General features: G+C 41.1%; 1 protein-coding gene across 1 annotated transcript in view; it reads right to left on the reverse strand.

Annotated features, from left to right (window-relative positions):
• Nucleotides 1-234: 234 nt before the first annotated feature.
• The window catches only part of LOC311489555 (netrin-G1-like), a 53,785-nt gene continuing 36,346 nt past the window's right edge, over nt 235-17,673 (reverse strand). The window contains exons 3-6 of the mRNA XM_084546684.1: nt 12,708-12,880; nt 9,491-9,517; nt 8,380-8,424; nt 235-1,685 (exon numbers count right to left, since the gene is read on the reverse strand). Coding sequence (XP_084402810.1) covers nt 1,447-1,685; nt 8,380-8,424; nt 9,491-9,517; nt 12,708-12,880 — 484 coding nt within the window. The 3' untranslated portion in view covers nt 235-1,446. The remainder of the gene's footprint in view (nt 1,686-8,379; nt 8,425-9,490; nt 9,518-12,707; nt 12,881-17,673) is intronic.

The raw sequence follows: 17,673 nt of genomic DNA on the forward strand, positions 1-17,673 counted from the left end.
AGCAGGATGCAGGCTTTCAACCGTACCAGCTCAGAAAACCTTCCCCTCTTCCCATTTGATTCAAGGATTAGATCTGATTACAGATTTGAGCTGGACAACCTCTGCGACAGCCGTGCAATCTCCTCCTCTCTGAGTCTTCTTGTTAAATTTACATAAAGTTGATGGGATTTTGTCGAGGTTCTTCCTCTTCTCCCATGTTTTGTGAGCACAACAAGGATGTGTTACAGCACATTAAATGAAACAACCAAAGTCATGGAACCAGGAAGGTATTTGCTGACTGATATATATTATTACCAGCAACTGTTGCTTCAGTGAAATGGTCAATAACTGGCATTGATAGCTTTTTAAAAATCCTTTAAAATGACATTCAGCTATTGTCATCGGCTACAAACAATACACCGTTTGCACTCTACACATCTTGTCTCAAATGTTACTACTTAATAAAATTACTACTGCTCAACAACAAGACAAAGACATGTTTTTTTTTTTCGTTTTTCGCTTTGGTGGAAGTGTATTGTGTACGTGTGTATGTAAACATAGTTTGCGACAGCAGCTCTCGCAGGAAGAGAACCACGTGTCGCACAAGCAAAGAAATAATACAACCAAAACTCCTTACGCACTCATAGTCCACATCTACTGTAGGACGGGTCGGCAGCAATAGAAAACAAGTAATACATCTTTTTGTTTTGCGTAGTCATGAAAATATCTGTTTTATACAAAATTAAATACAGTTACAGTATGTTACAACTTTTTTTTTTCCCTCCTCGTACAGGTGAGCTCAAGCATGACTACGAAGCCTCGGAAAAAGAAAAAAGTACTATCGGTACTTGTTAGGGGCTTGATAATAACACATGTGCAGCATTTGGCAAAAACAACAGACACCCCTCAGCAAAGTAAAAATCACCAGCGTCACCAAAGCACAGCAAGGAGAGGGATGTGAGGTGAAACGGGGAAGAGTGAGGGGGAAGGAGAAGGAGAACAAGTAAGGGAGGAGGCAGTGAGGCAAAATGTTTTAAGATGCCCACCTCCACGCTATTATTATTATTTTTTTTTAATAACTTCAGATGATGCTTGGAAATCGTGTGTCTAGATTTGTACAGTTTGCTCTCAGAATGTGGGTAGCTGTATCTGAGTGGAGTCTCCAGTCTGCTTTTAATGGAGTATTAGCCGATGACACAAAGCGAGGGCTCCGACTCTTTTTCTCTGTGAAGACAGCAGTGACTTCCCCGAGCCTTTCAGAAATCATTCAGTGTAACACATCGGTGCACAACCCCGTCGCACTAATCCCATTGTCACCCACCGCAGCCGACCTTGGATATAGAAAAGAGTTGCTTATATTGTATGCTGAGCACATTGTCCGCACATTCTTCATTGTCCTTAAGGTTGAGAGTTCAATTTCAGCATTTGTGGTCTCAGGGTTTTGGTTGAGGATTTGGTTCAGGTCCCTCAGCAAAGAGAAACAATCAATAGAGGGAGCACTACAAGGGTAAGAGCGAGCTGGCGGCCTGTGGGGTGATGATGGAACGAGGCCTGTCCAGACAATTGGTCATCACACTCCCCGGGACCCTGGCAGCGAGCTCTCTCGCACAGGACGCCCGTGAAGCCGGGGGAACAATGGCACCGCTGATGGTGGTGGCACGTGCCACCGTTCTGACAGCGCAGCATCGCGTTGTCACACACCCGAGCTGCGGAGACAGAGCAGAAAGGGCAGGGGAGACAGGAGAGCGTGATTAATAGATCACTCAGTGATAGGGCAGCAGAGAACATCAACAGGCAGGTTCACAGGGCACAAGCTGCCTCTTCCTGTCCTGTCTGCATCGCTGTGTGTCCTTAGAGCACAGCTGACACATTAGATAGGGTGAAGCCAAGGACTTCAGAAAGTGTGCAAAAGGAAGACACAGCCAGGGCACGTATTAAATGAAAAACACAACGACCAACAGCCTGTGAACACACTTATTCTGAATGACTGTGTATGACAGGAGACTTTTTCTTCATGGCTTTATGGATATTTTTAGACGCACCAAAGGGACTTCTGAGCAAAATGATCCTGGCAAAACAAAAGAGCAAACAAACCGTGGCACGGCTGAGGTGAAATTAATGATTAAGTGAATCAAAGGATGCCAGAGTATTGTGAAACAGCCCCTCAGTGCTGAGGACAGGAGAACAGAGAAGAGGAGAAGACATGGGATGGATCCCTGGTTCCATCACACCCCCACCACCACCACCTTTGATATGCAAATAAGCATTTCCAGGTAATTCGTCAATAGCTGTTGTTTTCCTCTCAGCTGTTAGCCTTACAACAAACAAATGCAACACTCTGAGATGAACAAAATGTAATACTCAGAGCCGCACAGTTTTAGCGGCCGTAAAAACATCCCTTTGTTTTGATATAGACCGATCAGAGCCGCATAAGCTAATATTCGCGTTTCCAGACAAAAACTCACGACTCAATTATCCCAGGAAGCCTCTCTGCTGGCAGAGGTGAAATCCTGGAAGACGTAATATTTGCCAAGAGATTTGAGCGTAATTGGATATCTCTCGCTGCATAAATAGTAATCACATTTTTGGTTTTCAGTAATGTGGCTCATGCATCAGAATAAACTCAACATATAATCATTGCTCATGCCAAAACTGATTAAGAAGGCACTGGTGTTGCATTTAACTTAATAACATTCACAGCCTCTTCACTCTGACACCACTGCTGTTATGTGCTTTAAATGGAAATTCCACCTGTGGATACTGTTGTTTTTTGTTTTTTTTCTCCTTCCCCACTTAAACGTTAGATTGTGATTAATTGTTGAAGTGTGACGTGTGTGATCCATTTTCATAGAAATCTGCTGCGTTGCTATCGTTGTGTTTAACAGTTTTTATGTGTGTGTAGAGATGTCAGTGATAAAAGCATTGTATTCTTAAAATGCAGCAGGTCTTCTTGCACTTTAAGATTGACGGCTTTGATAGATTACTTTTTTCCCCCAATTCTTATTCTTATTATATTCGTAGAATAATGTTATGCTGTAACATTAATGATGCAAACCATGAGTAAACCGTTTGCATATATTTTCCTATAAAGGTCAAATCAATACTATAATACTATACTATAATAATAATAATAGAAGAAAAAGAACTATAAACTACAAATGCATTATTTTTAATTTTTTTTAATGACTGGAGCTTTGACATGTGTTAGATTAGGATGGCTATATTATTATTGGGTGTAACAGGCATCATCTGTGACGGTCCTCCCTGTAACCTGTAGTCTTTATTGATATTATACAACCTTTGCAGAACAACATACAGTATTTGACAACTACCTTACTCTAAAATGGATTTTTACATTTATTTATGACATCAGATTTACTTTAACAGTTAATTATAAAAGTACTCAATCTGACTATGTTAGGAATATTATTTAAAGTATCATCAAAATACACCGTATATAAAAAAAATGGCCTTTGTGAGTGATTCATTATTACATATTAGCAAAGTAACGTGTCTCTTATTTATGTTAACACCTTTCTGAGGACAAATTCTAAGCTTATATCACATTTTAGTACATCACTGTCCTCTGAAATATAGGTGGGAGGTTACACGACATTCCTGCAAAGTACAAGTACCTTAAGATAGAGTATTTAAGTCGGTGTATTTATACTCCATTTGGCACAAACCTGGTGTAAATTCTGCTTGCACGTGATGCCCAATAAAACTATCACCTTTCTAGTCCAAAAGGTTCTGCACTTGAACCTTGCATTCACGGAAAAAATTGTGGAGTGCCGCTGCCCTGTCCTCTGTGGCTTCAGACGTTAATGGCCTCCTGGCTGCACACCAATCAGCGTCATCTAACCATTTTGTCTTATTATTATTTTTTTTTAGCAGCTAATGGCAAACACCTGCTCCTTGTATTTCGGATAAGACTTATACGGGATCGGCTGAGTCTCAATTGCCTCGACCGCACATTAACATTGTTGCCTGTGGCCTTAGGATAATCTGTGTGTCCTCCAGCGGACCCACAGGACCGGTGACTTGCTAAAAGCATTTGCAGCCCATTTGGTTTGCTTTTGCAGAGGCTTAAGCCTGCGGTGTTACGGTGGAGCCACGTGGCGTGATGTCATGAGAAAAAAAGAAGAAGAAGAATCAAGAAATCACTTTTTTAGCGTCACTAATGTGTTATTATAAATAAGACGCACATGCCAATGAAACAAGACACAATATGAAGCTTTCATACATGCTTAGTTATCATCAGTAAAATATATTCAAATGTACATCTGAACCAGTTCTCATGTTTAAGAACATTAAAGTGCAATACCACTGATGGATGCTACATCAAAAAACTCCAATTAGCTTCCTTTCAAAAGTCCCTCGTGAATTGTCTCATGAAATGCCACTAGCTAAATAACACTGTTCTGATTTGTATTCTGGGGGTCATTTTGAAAGTAATTTCATAATAAAGTAGATTTTAGGCCTCAGAGAGATGTTTGCTCAGGGCTCTGCCTGGTGTGATTGACATGTCTGGGTTTGATCAACAAGAATAACCCCTCGCTCGGCCCCAGCTCCTCCCTCACATTCAAATATTGTCACTTTTGGCTCCAGAAAAAAACAAAATGTCATCCGCAATTTAAAGGGGAACTACTGCTTTTTACAACCTGGACCTTATTTCTGACATAAAATACGATCGTTTACTCACCCATATAACTTTTGTGTAATTTATATTCCTTCGGGAGATATTTAGATCTGTGTATATCCATATAGTGGGAGTGACTGGGGCACCGAAACGCAGCCTCTAAATAACGCATTATCTGCCGCGAAACTCGTTCATTTCACCAATATTTTGTTATAGCACACTAGTGCTGTTCCCCGTTGAGTCCGGAGTTAGCCGACCATCGCGGGTGCGTGGAGCGCTCATAGACGACGTCATCCAGGTCAGAATACATCAATAAATCCGGAGTCTGTAGATTGACCTACAGACCCCGGATTATGATAACAGCTGACTCCGGACTCAACGGGGAATAGCATTAGCGTACGATAACAAAATATTGGTGAAATGAACGAGTTTTGCGGCAGATAATGCGTTATTTACAGGCTGCGTTTCGGTGCCCCAGTCACTCCCACTATATGGATATACGCTGATCTAATTATCTCCAGAAGGAATACAAATTACTCCAAAGATTTTTGGTTGAGTAAACGACAGTATTTTATGCCAGAAATAAGGTCCATGTTGTAAAAAACAGTAGTTCCCCTTTAATGGATGAGGTCACTTTGGCTATGTTGATTTTTTCATTAGAGACACCCCCGTGTTTTTCAAACTCTTGGCATCCAGTGTGTCGCACAGGCTCTCTGGTTTAAAGTCAAAACAACAAATGACATCAGTAGAGTCAAAGGCTCTGCGTGTCATGTTTAAAATCGGTAGCCCTTTATTAATACAGGATAAAAGTCAATCTAAAGAAATCTTATTTTAGCTTTATTCATATACTGCGCTCGGCAATTTTGCCCTGTGTGACATCACACCATCTAGGACCTGTGCTGGCAGCAAGTGAGGACACGGCAATTCCACTTCTGGCTAACCACCAGGGTACTGTCTCTTAGACATATGTGCACCTCACACCTCTGTCAGACGTGTGACATTTTAGCAGTATAACTGTTATGACAGATCCATCCCCGGGCCTTGGTGTTGCATGAAGCAACATGGAGAAAATTCCTCACTGCAACAGCTCAGCAGTGACAGGAAGGGCAAGAAGCGGAATTATATCTCACATGGCTGTTTGTGCACGATGCAATTGAAAGGTACGCCGTGTGCTTTAGATTGTGTCACACTAACACACTACTGTTCTAAATTAAACTAGGAGTCATTTAATCTAATATTATAGTGACATTTTGCACATGGTCATTCCTTCTTTTGTTGCTTTTTAGACGAGTCTGTTTATGTCCTAAACATATCCGGGCAGTTCTCCAATCATCTCATCTCGGCGAACTCTTGATGTCCTCAGATAGTCTGCGACCGGAGACTCCGTGATACAGAAAGTCACAGCATGATAACAAGTTAAAAGTGACAAATCGATGTCCTAGATCATGGCTCCTGTCACTCTTTTTACTTATTTATTTACTTTTTTTGTGGGAGATCTAGATCTTAAGTGGTGGAAGTAAGTTTTATTGACAGCCAACCTTGTTATATATATCCATTCATATCTACAGATCTGATGTTACATGAATCAAGTGAAAAAGAGTTACACTATTAAAGAAACCCCACTTTCTTAAAAATCACCTTACAGAAAGAGCAACACCACCACTTAACTGCAAATAAATGATTCACTTCATCCATTCAGAATGATGCATTTAATATTTTTAACAGGCATTTATAACTATAGATTCACCGGAGCGATTAACTACAACTGAGGACAGTTTTCAGATACAGGATCTGCTAATTATATTCTCTGAGACAGAATAGTGTTGCTTCAATTACACTGGATCGATATCCTTTGCCATGATGTCAGTGTAAGCTGAAACCTGCGTTCGGCCATGCCTCCCCGTTATCATATTAACATGAAGGCTTCATCATTAGCCGATGATTTAAGGCCACGGACGTTCAATAAACTGTCAGTAGCGCCGCAGTGATGGAGGCGGGGATACAATGCTGCGGCTGAGGACGGAAAAAAGGGCCCTGTTTTGTCTTTACTCAAGTATTGTGCCAGATTTAAAAGTTGCATTGAAGAACTACTAAGTTTATTAGTAGTTTTAGCTTACTAATTAACAAATGGAAGATTGTTTAATCTGGTGCCTTTTGCAAGTTTTGCAAGTTATAACCATTTCCTGGCAAACAATCCCAATTTAAATAGGTGTATTTTACATAAATTTCTCACCTCTTCCAAAAGAAAACTTCTGCTTTTTATTAAAATGTATAATAATTGCAGTTTATCCATTGTTAAAGTGCACACATGTTTACTGTAAATTTTTTTCCCAGCAATCACACCAATCAGGCCCTACCCGGGTTGTGATTGTGACTATAATAAAATACTACAATTCTAATATGATTTACTATAATCTCATTTGACTTTTTTTAGTGGGCCTTTTTTGACTGTTGCAGAATAGTACAGAATGCATATTAATTTATTACTCAAGAGTATAACCTTCATAAATATAGACGCTGCTGTTGCAGTATAAAAAAAGTCCGCTCTGCACTAAAGCATTTTCTCAGGAAAACTTCTACTTGCAGCAAACCAGAATGCAGAGATTGCAATTCATGAAACACTTTCTTGAAAGTGGTCTATTAGATTAGATAGTGTGTTCTGGCATTTTATGTAGAAATGATAGAGATTAAAGCAGAATTACTGTATTGTCACATCCAGCGCTGCGGCTCCTGGTCATAATAAACTGTACCTCTGTGTTTTGGGGATTTCCTGTTTTGTTTTCTAAGTTACTTCACTTCCCTCAAGTGGTTGCTGTCCCTGATTGTTAGCCCCGCCTGACATGTCTCACCTGTGCCTCATTGTTCCCCCTGTATTTGGTCTTCATGTTTCTTTCTCACATTGCCAGTTCGTCTTTGTACTTCATGTCAGAAACATTCTAGTTCTTTCCTAGTGTGTTTTTTTGTTCCTGGAGATTTTTTGGTCTTTGTCTTTGCCTGCTTTTTAAGTTACAGCTTTCTATCCACCTCCTGTGTCCCCAGTCGTGCATTTGAGTCCTATTGTATTCATAAATCACTGCACTGCACTGAAGTAACCGGCATTGCTTCTTCTCTGCCTGCAGAAAACACTGGATTATGGTTTTATAGGTGCATCTCATCTACGGCTTTTGTGAGTCCAGAAAAGAGAGGAAACCGTGCCCCCTTTGTTTCTGGAAATCCTTTTTTTAATTCTTTTTTGTGTTGCCCCCCTATTGGCTGTGAGAGCAGTGGTGCAGATGCGACTTTACACTCACTACACAGGATATCTGGGCCTGAGGATTAGCTGGAGATAGCTGGAGATCAATCTACATAAACCCCCCTGGAGCCTCTTCTCTCCTTCCCTCTCCTTCTCCTCTTTCCTTTTTTTCTTCTTCTTCTTCTTCTCGTGAACATGTCAGAAAGGGTGCACCCCCAGAGAGCATTCTGGGTAATTAAAAAGAGGCCATGATCAGAGAGGTTAGGAGGCTGTGGACTCTGTGATCATGAGGCATGCGGTCCATTCCCCATAGTGTTCTCATAACAAAAGGTCTGCCTTGTAAGGACCAGCGTGTGTTTGTATGCATGCAGGATGAAAGCATCTGGGTTTTGGGAAAACAACCTACTGCATACTGCAATTTGCATATTCTGTATTACACTTTTTTTCCCCAAATGGCCAATCAATAAACAGTCAATTCTTTCTACGCACTGGTAATGTCATGGTGAAGTTACAAAGCCTATAAGCCTACCTTGGTTACGATTTGCAACACCAAGAGATGAAGCATTTGCTCGATCTGTGTAAAAATGGGAAAGGTTATATATTACACTGGGTTGTCATATAAATCATGCTGTTATAAGTTAAAGCACAGGGACAGCATGCATAGATTATCTTTTATCTAGGCTGATTTATCTCAGGATTATTGCAAAGTTTGGGCCATATATTTGGACTAGTAGTAAATGGGCTAATGTAGAATGGTGTGCATGCAGCGCCGATGAATTTTCCACAAGACAAAGGCAGAGATGTGTATGCATGGTAGATGCTGTTGTTAGCCAGTTGGTGGAGTCACCTTCAGGCTTCAACATGCGTAGGGGTGCATGGCTGGAAACACGCTTTTTATAAAAAAAAAAGAAAAATGGTTTTCTTCTCTTTGGCTTAGGGCAAATATATCTGTCAATGAGCTTAAAGCAAATGTTCTAGTGGAAAGGAGGAATTGTTCTCTGCTGGCTGTGCAGGCAGGTACACTGGCCAAACATGCAGGGCAATATTTGGTAACCGATACTAGTATTTTCACAGGTTTTAGGACATTTATTACAAATGATGTATTCTTAATATTTCTGACTGTTTTGCACACCATGCCGCAGAGTTTTAATAATTTACCTCTGCCTTAATGTAATGGCAACAACCTTTAAATAAATTTCCGGTTATTGCTCTGCAGTGCAAAAGCCATTTAATACACATTTTAAAAGCTCCATTGTAAATAGGTAAATTGCTCATTGATTTAAACTACATTCATTTTTCCAGAATGACAAGAAAACAACATTTCCAAAGCATGGTATGCAAAACTGTTTGCAATTTCAATATCTTTGGTCACTATAAGAAATGCACTGGATGAAGGTTTCCTCACACAATGCATTTGTATGCTTCTCTCCACAAAGGTAAGATGTCAAGTTGCAGGTGTCGTTATGAACGCTCTGTTAGCATTGATTTCTTTTTGCCATGATAAACATGGTGATCAATAGTAAAGGTAACAAACAGCTACATTTCTCACACAAACATCATCAGTCAAACAACAGTTAGCCATGACTCTGGGAGGAAACCATTAATCTGCATGCCAATTATAAAAAGCGTGATCAACTTACGCACTGGTCCATGATTACTGGGAATACCTGCGGAAAGAGCAAAGAAGTGAGCGTTTGATTAAAGCGTCGACTCATTCCGTTTCATATTTGAAACTTTATGCAATTGAAAACATTCCGATGGTGTTGTTTTCCTTCAGAAAGACCACCGACACTTATCCAATTGGTCTCCACTGTGTTCACTGATTAGCAGTGGCTACGGCTCTGCAGAGGACGTGACCACTGCCTGGCCCAACGCCCGCCTTCCTCTGATGATAATAACAGGTCTGACGGTGATGAAATGTCAACAGAATCAAAACTTTTTTTTTTATCATCTGCGTTTTCATTCATGCTTGGAATAAACATGTTGTTGTTTTTTTTACATCTGCCATTGGCCCTTGTTCAGTAACAGTAACAAGAGTAAGAGTCAAACAGCATCTGGAAAAACTTGTAATCACCTCACATGGTCAGATTACTTTATTTTCCAGTATGTATAAAACTGACTAGAAACTGAAGAATAACAGATATATAACAAATACAAGTTCTAATCACTGATTCAGGCCTGCGTGTGAGATGGAGCCTCTGACCCCTGCACGCTATCAGCATCTAGGATTCACCATCTTTGTGTGACGTTAATTTCATCAGCGGGCAGATCCTAAACCCCAAATTAGTGCAATTTATTCTCCTTTTCACAAATGTTGCCACTTTGTCTTCTGTGATTATGTTTCACCGGGTTTTGTCAAATGGTCTGCACCACAATCATCTCTTAGTAACCTGTTTGGGGCTGCCACAACAACTGTTGCCAAGACCACGACACGGCGGCCGCGGCAGGAAAAGCACGTATTTTAAGCTCCAATTTGCACGAGAGCAAAGAGGCCGCAATTTCTAAACAATGGTTGTTCTGTGTGAGAAATGGAGGGCAAACAATATTGCCCTTTGGAGCCACAACACATTCTACAGTCTGATCAAACTCTCAGCCCCGACCCCTCTTAACCCGTGAACCTGCTTTGGAACACAAGATGAGTTGACGCTCCCCGCAAAGTGGACTGTCAACATAATTCTTGAAGTGATTCCTCTTCTGCTCTGCAGCCAACCTACAGACATCTCTCCTCCTTCTTTAGGGAAAATCTTGGATTTGAATCACTCTTCGTCACTCTCTGCTGCCGACAGCTATGGCTCATAGCAACAAAGGGCTCCATTTTGGGCTCTAATTTATTAGATGAAAGGTCACATGCTGCTGTATGTCCATATTTCTGCATGTACAGGGATTTGAATATGTAATAGACCCTGACCTGTCGCTAGCTATGAGATAAATGACTTCCAAGATTAAAGAGGAAGACTTGATGACAGATGAAAGCTATTAAACCATAATTACATTTTGCACGTTCAGCATATTTGTCTTAATACAAGGGCTTTATGTTTAATATCCTCGTAGGAAATATGAGTCTCACCTAATAGGTAAAGGCATGTTATGGGACCCGAGCTTTACTTATGAGAGAAATAAGAATAATTCAAGACAAAAAAGTGTGCTCATTCAACACCTGGGGGACCAATATTGCTACGTCACTTCCATGTGCAACATTATTGCATTTTATGCCGCTGCCAAACAAGTGCTAATATTGCTTTTGATATGGCTAGACCTGGGTTTCATCAGTTCAGTGCAGATGCGGCCAACTGTTGGATTTTTTAATAAAGCCCTGTCAATCTGACAGCGAGCACCACATTGCAGGGAGACTCATAACACAGAAGAGGTGCAGGGGTAAATCCAGCAATATTTCCTTAGAGTTCACAAACGTTCCCACAAACAGACTCCCACACACGATCAGATGTGTTTGCATGTGCATGCACACACGCGCAGCTTTGTGCACATACGTGCAAACTGCATGTTTGTCTGGGTAATGCTCATCAACAATAAACAGCTGTGAGAAGAGCAAGGAAAGAGGTGTCGGTGCACAGATTCACTCACAGAAAAACAGTGGACCGATAGCAGTACCATATATCTGTACAAATCTTATCAGAGCACCACGTCTGAGGATTCGAGTCCGACAATCAAACTGAGCATCTGAAAAACCTGCTGTCAATCCCGGCCGACGGCTGCCATGAGAGTTTCTGACTGCAAGGCTGAATCAGTGCAAGGGGACTAGAGGGCTAGATCTTCCACCATCTGGCCTTGCTTGGCCGTCTACTACCGCATCCCTGTGTGGCTGTATTAGATTTATTGAAGCAATGAGCCCCCCCGCCTCAGGCATGGGATTTGATAAATGTGACTCAACTGCCGTCCAAGATTATAATGGGGATAATGCAAAAGAGCACCTTCTGCCTCAGAGACGTCATGTTCACACTCGTCTTGGAGTTAAGGTTGCCATATCAAATTCAATGTTAAAGCATTAGTAGGGGTGTTAATCACCCTCATTTAATTGTGAATAAATGAAATGTAAAAACAGTTGACCAGTGATACAAAGCCCCTAAAACAAGCAGACAAACACATGTGTGCAGCAAGTCCCTGTTAACTATTTGGCAGCGTTTAGGTCCCCAGATAACGGCGTGCAACTTTATGACAGATGGTCAATTCTATCCAAAGAACAAAGCCACAATATGGAAAGTTTACGGTGCTGAGAAATATTTGGTCAGATTATTTGGTTAAGTTTAGGTGGAAATTGAGGTCGAGCTGACTCGATGTTTAAAATGGATCTGTACACCTAACCAGAGCTGGCTTTTTACTCAGTACGCGTTCAGATAAAAATTAATTGTCTTGTGTAATTTACTCAGATTTGACCACTGCACCGTTTGTAAACAATTTGTTTATGCAAAAAAACTGCCATTGCACCAGCTGTGCTATGGCTGCAAGCTAGTTAACGACGACTGCAGCGTAATTAAAGAGTTAGCGAGTTGTAATCTAAAACATGCGCCCTTTAAACGATTTGAATGAACCGCCAAAGTTGTAGTTTTATGCTGAAGATTGCCTGATATGACGCCATCAGTAGGTCCTCTTATACAGTTGGTAGTATTTTTGCAAAAGAAACAAAGTGAATAATAAACTAAGCTTGAAACGGCATCGGGGAGAGATGCAACCCAGGGGCAGGAGGCTGCAATAATAAAGCGACAGAACAATCCAAATAAGAGAAGAAATAAATCTTTAACATGACAGGAAATGGTGTGTTTCCAGCTAGCTGTATCACCTCTAAACTAGATGCACGGCAGGTTCTTATCTACAGAACACCAGAAACACTTCTTTACTTACATATATTTGCAGTTCCTTTGGGTATAGGGAGATAGGAGCCCACACTCCAAGCTCTTCCGTGGTAATGTCTCTTACAGCGGCTGCAGTCGGGCCCTGTGGTGTTGTGCTCGCACTCGCAGCCCAGCTTCCCCTTGTCAAACACACAGCTGTTGGCATGCAGGTTGCACTTGCACCTGAGACAGAAGGATAACAACAAAAGACAGAGATGTGAATAGGCATCATTCTGCACCCACTGAATCACTACCTTCTGGAGGGAATACACAAAGCCTGCCCTTGCGGCAGCGTTTTATTTGTGCCTTTCAAACTTTTTGACAGGGGTAAATTGAAATCCTGGTGGGTTATCTGACTTGGATCGTGCCTCCACAAAGCTTCATTATGATCCCCTTTAAAAAAAAAAAAAAAACAAGGCCTCATTTGTTGATGCCCCTGCGGAGAGAACAGCGTCGCGAATAAGGTCACTTTTGCCACTCCGAGGGCTAAATGAAAGGCACTTTGTATGATTCACTAATTGAGCACAAAACAGGGATCTGATAGAGAGATGATGGAATAAAGAGAAGCTGCGTAGCTTGAGAATTCTCTCTTCTTTTTTTTTCTCTTCAAAGTTATCTGGCAAGGGAGCCTTCAGGCAGGAAACACTACCAGTTGGCGGAGATGGTTTATTAGACCAAACTGTTGCAGAGCTGACAGATGCTCCTGACAGGAGAAGAGAGAGGGCCTTAAAGCCTTTCAACACTCGACCAAACCCTCCCTCTTTCTGACCACATGGAACCAGCGTGCTTCCAAGCCGAGAGGAAAAACAACAAGTTGGTTCAGTTTGAGTCACTTCAGAAAGTAAATTGCATGTACGCAGAATATAACCTTTTCCACTCCGGCGAGAGTTGTGTTTACTCCCTGTGAAGAGCTCCATCAGAGGCGGAGTAGGGCCGTGTTTGTTGTCAGATATTACAGTTTCATATTCCACTTGTATTCCAAATATAATTCTCCATATATGATTTTATTCCTAAGAGGGTAAAAGGTTACAATCAATGACCTCAGCTTCTTATGAGGCGGCAGTGGTGGTGGTGGTGGGGGTTGATACAGAAACAGCTGGAAAAGGAGCCCGTGCAGTAGATCTGACACAATAGACGTCCCCAAGGGTTCGGGCGGCTCATGGTTTCACATCATGCCTATGTTTGTTTGTACAAAGTGCTTCCGAGGACAGATTTCCCTCATTTGAGACCGAGGAGCCGGGTATATGTTGCCCACAATCGCCAATGAACATGAGACAGAGAAATGACAGCGGCAGTCAGAAATACATCCATTCTAATTGACTTCCTGGCCTTACTGTGACATCTCACATTAATGATGGATAACTGCGGGAAACAAGGGAAACTATACCCCGTTTCGTTGTACTGATAAGAAGCAGCAGCAGCAGAAATCGGTCGGTGAATAAGCGGACGTCTTGTCTCGTCCTGGCTTTATTTAGCTTTTAAGGCACGCTACGCACAATTCCTTGAAAGTTTAGAAACACACATGACTGATTCACAAATCTAAATTTTACAATTTCTTAATCTTCACATTTTAATTTAACTTCATGCACAGATGTACAGTTAATTTGTAGTTTGATTTTCAAATTTAAAACAGTTCATGATTAAAACAATATATCAGCTTGTAACAGTTTTACAGTGTGTTAAACGTGGGGTTAGTTTCATGCCATAATTCAAAACAGACAAAAAGTGTGCAAGACTAAGAATTAGGCCGCTGAAGGCTCGCATAATTTTATGCATATTTTTTAATCACTGCAAATGTTATTTCATATTTCAGTTCTTCACAGCTAGGAGGTGCATTACTTTGTTTTTTTCCACATTTGAAACCTTGTAAATAATAATCTGAACAATAATGCGCAGACCTTTCAAACGGGAGAAACTTTATTTTGAAACTTCTGACATATTGCACTGTTCTTTCAGATTAATATACGGCCGTACAATTGCAGGGCTTTTGAAACATGTGATTTTTGACAAAGCTCTCTTGCTGCTCTGCTCCTTGAATCTCTGAGACAAATGGTCTCATAACAAAGGTGGTGACTTATGAAGTGCTCTGACATTGGCTGACATGCAACTGCAACAGTAACTAGATGAGTCAAGTAATAATTATTCATTTACATTCAATAACAATGTGTGTATTATTGTTATAAGTGCAGGATGCACATGCAGAAACGATCCTACGTATTAATCAGAAATTTTCATTTGCCGTCACATGGATTCACACAGCAACAAACGCATAGTAATCATATTCTTAAACATACAGTATCACTTCTAAACACGATCTATATGTAAAAATATCTTTCCACGAGTTAAATAGTATCTCCCGATATTAGCAGCCATAATGCATGAGACTGAATACCACCGCACATCCAAATCAACTAAATACTAGGGCCTCTCACCGCGCATTCCCCATAGTCCTTAACTTTTTAATCAATTAAAGCCCCTGCTCCATAAAATTAATGGCTGGGTGTAGCTCTTCTTCCATGCAGACAGCAGCAGCTCCCTGAAGTCAAGAGCGATGAGATTTGACCTTCCACTTAATTAAAAACCAGCAAAATCTGGATCACTGGGCCCAACCGGTGTGGCTAGCACGCTGATAGAGTAGAGGATGTTCACTTGGGGGAGCTCTGGGATCCGATGCTTTTGCCGCTGGCATTGTCATATTGAAATCGGAGAGGTTTTTCTGTAGCCTGTTTTTGTCACAGGAGGAAAGAGATCCCCTTGTATGTCCAGGGTTTTTACCCAACACCATTACAAAGACGCATTTCATAAAGTTTTAATGACCTTTTATCCCGTGTACGGCCCAACAGCGATTGGTATTATTCATTACCCAAACAAGTGAGCCTCCCTAAGGAGGGACTGGGGATCATTTAGCCCCTCTGTCCTTCCTATAAACTACCCTCCTTTTTCAGCTAGGGGTAAAAATGTGCTCTTAGAGACCGTGAAGAGGATCCCGTCATGGAAGAGGTATGTTTGTGTGGAAAAAAAGGGCTTAGTGGGACGCACTATTAGAGACTACGTAACCGGTCAGGTCATAAAATGTATCACTAATAGTGTCTAGTCATGCAAACACATATTCTTTTTCTTCAGATTTTGAGATTTCTGCGTCTGCGATTCCGGTGTAACTTGATCTAGACCAGCAGGGATGTGGGGACAATGGATTCTTTTATGAAATTCAGAGAGTTGTGCTGATAATAGGAACGAAAATATAAAATAAAAACCTTGACAACGGAGAGTTGGCGGGTACCAAGTTGAACCAATCTCAACTTTGAGGTGACACGACTGAGGATGGTACCAATGGTGAACGGCACATGACGCAAACTCAGAGTTCCATGACTTTGGTTCCTGCCAACAAATTCACTGTGCAGAAAGCAGGCTTGGACTGGAGGTTGAACCAAGATGGAGGATGGTAATTTCCTTTCAAATAGACAGAGAGCGGCGATGACAAGTTGAGCTAGCTCCGTGCATACACCAGCAATATTTTTACATCCTACTCATTTCACTCAGACACATCCAGGGTTGGATATGTGCAAGGGAACCCAGAATGTCCACTAGCAACAGGCAAATATAATGGATCGCTTCATCTAATCATGTGTTTCGTCAGGATCTTCTTAGATATAAATGACCTTATTCAATCCTTGTGACTGTGAATGCTACAAAAGTAAAAACACAAATCCATACAATAAAGTAAGGTGAGATACGGGCCTAGTTTCTGTTGATATTCTTGAGTAGACAGCAGCAGTGCCCTTCTCCTTTGGCTGATGCCTAACCTTGGCTTCTCCTAGCAGCTTGGCACTGTGTTGACAGGCTCACTATGTCTAACACGGCTTTTCTTCCCCGTGACAGCTCCAAGCATCACCGATTCAAGACAAGAGAGGAGCGCAGAGCTCATTAAATAAAGAGCCCGAAGAGGCAGGTTAGGAAAACTTTGTTGTACTGTTCAGTAGCTTTTTAGAGAAAATATCACAAAGTCTTTTATTTAATTAAGGGGTTGTTACTGGGGAAAGTGTTAAAGCTATGGTGTGGGACTTTTAAGTATAAATGAAAAAAATCCCAGACTCTAAAGATGAAAATATTGAATCTGTGTGGGTCAAACTGTTTCTCGATTGAATGCTTAAAATAAAGAAATACTGGCTTTCTTTTGATTTTGATAGGTGGATGAGGTGGTGAATTTTCTTTCACTAGTTAAAATGTGAGCTACAATTGTAGTGGGGGAACTTTAGAATAGAATTAATATTATTTGTAACATCTGTACCTTTCCTACTGTGTGCTTTCAGAAAAAGATCTCCTGCTGCGGTGAGTTTGGTGACCTTTTGTAATTCCCCGCACAGCCCCGCTAACTCCAGCCTGAACCCAGGTCCAGTCAATCAACTATATAACACCTGTGTGGAGGTGCAGGAACTTGAGTGCAGACCATTATCCTTAAAGAAGAAAAATAAAAGTTTGGTTATGTATTTTTCTTATTAGTTCAGATAAAGTTGTCCAAGAATATAAAACTGTATCAACAATATGTATGATTCTGACAAAGAAGTGTCACATTCAGCTCTGTGACACTTAGTTATGATGAGCTTTATTTTCTGAGTCACTAACTCTCTGACATTTCAGATGTCTTCACTTCCTCTGTGTGGTTGCTGTCCCTGATTGTCAGTCCTGCCCTGATGTGTCTCACCTGTGCCTCATTATTCCACTTGTATTTAGTCTTTGTGTTTGCCTCTTGCTTGGCCAGTTTGGCTTTGTACTTCATGTCAGAAATGTTCTTGTCTTCGCCTAGTGTGCTTTGTGCTTTTTTGCTCCTTGTTATTTTTCTTTTGGACTTTGTCTTTGCCTGCTCACTTGAGTCCTGAGTCATGTGTTTGAGTCCTACTCTAACCAGTTCCTTGTAACAGGAACAAGATATTGGTCTTTCGTATCCTGTTAGCAAGCAAGCTAACACACTGCTAACG

Source organism: Chelon labrosus (assembly GCF_963514085.1).
Source record: "Chelon labrosus genome assembly, chromosome: 6".
NCBI lineage: Eukaryota > Metazoa > Chordata > Actinopteri > Mugiliformes > Mugilidae > Chelon > Chelon labrosus.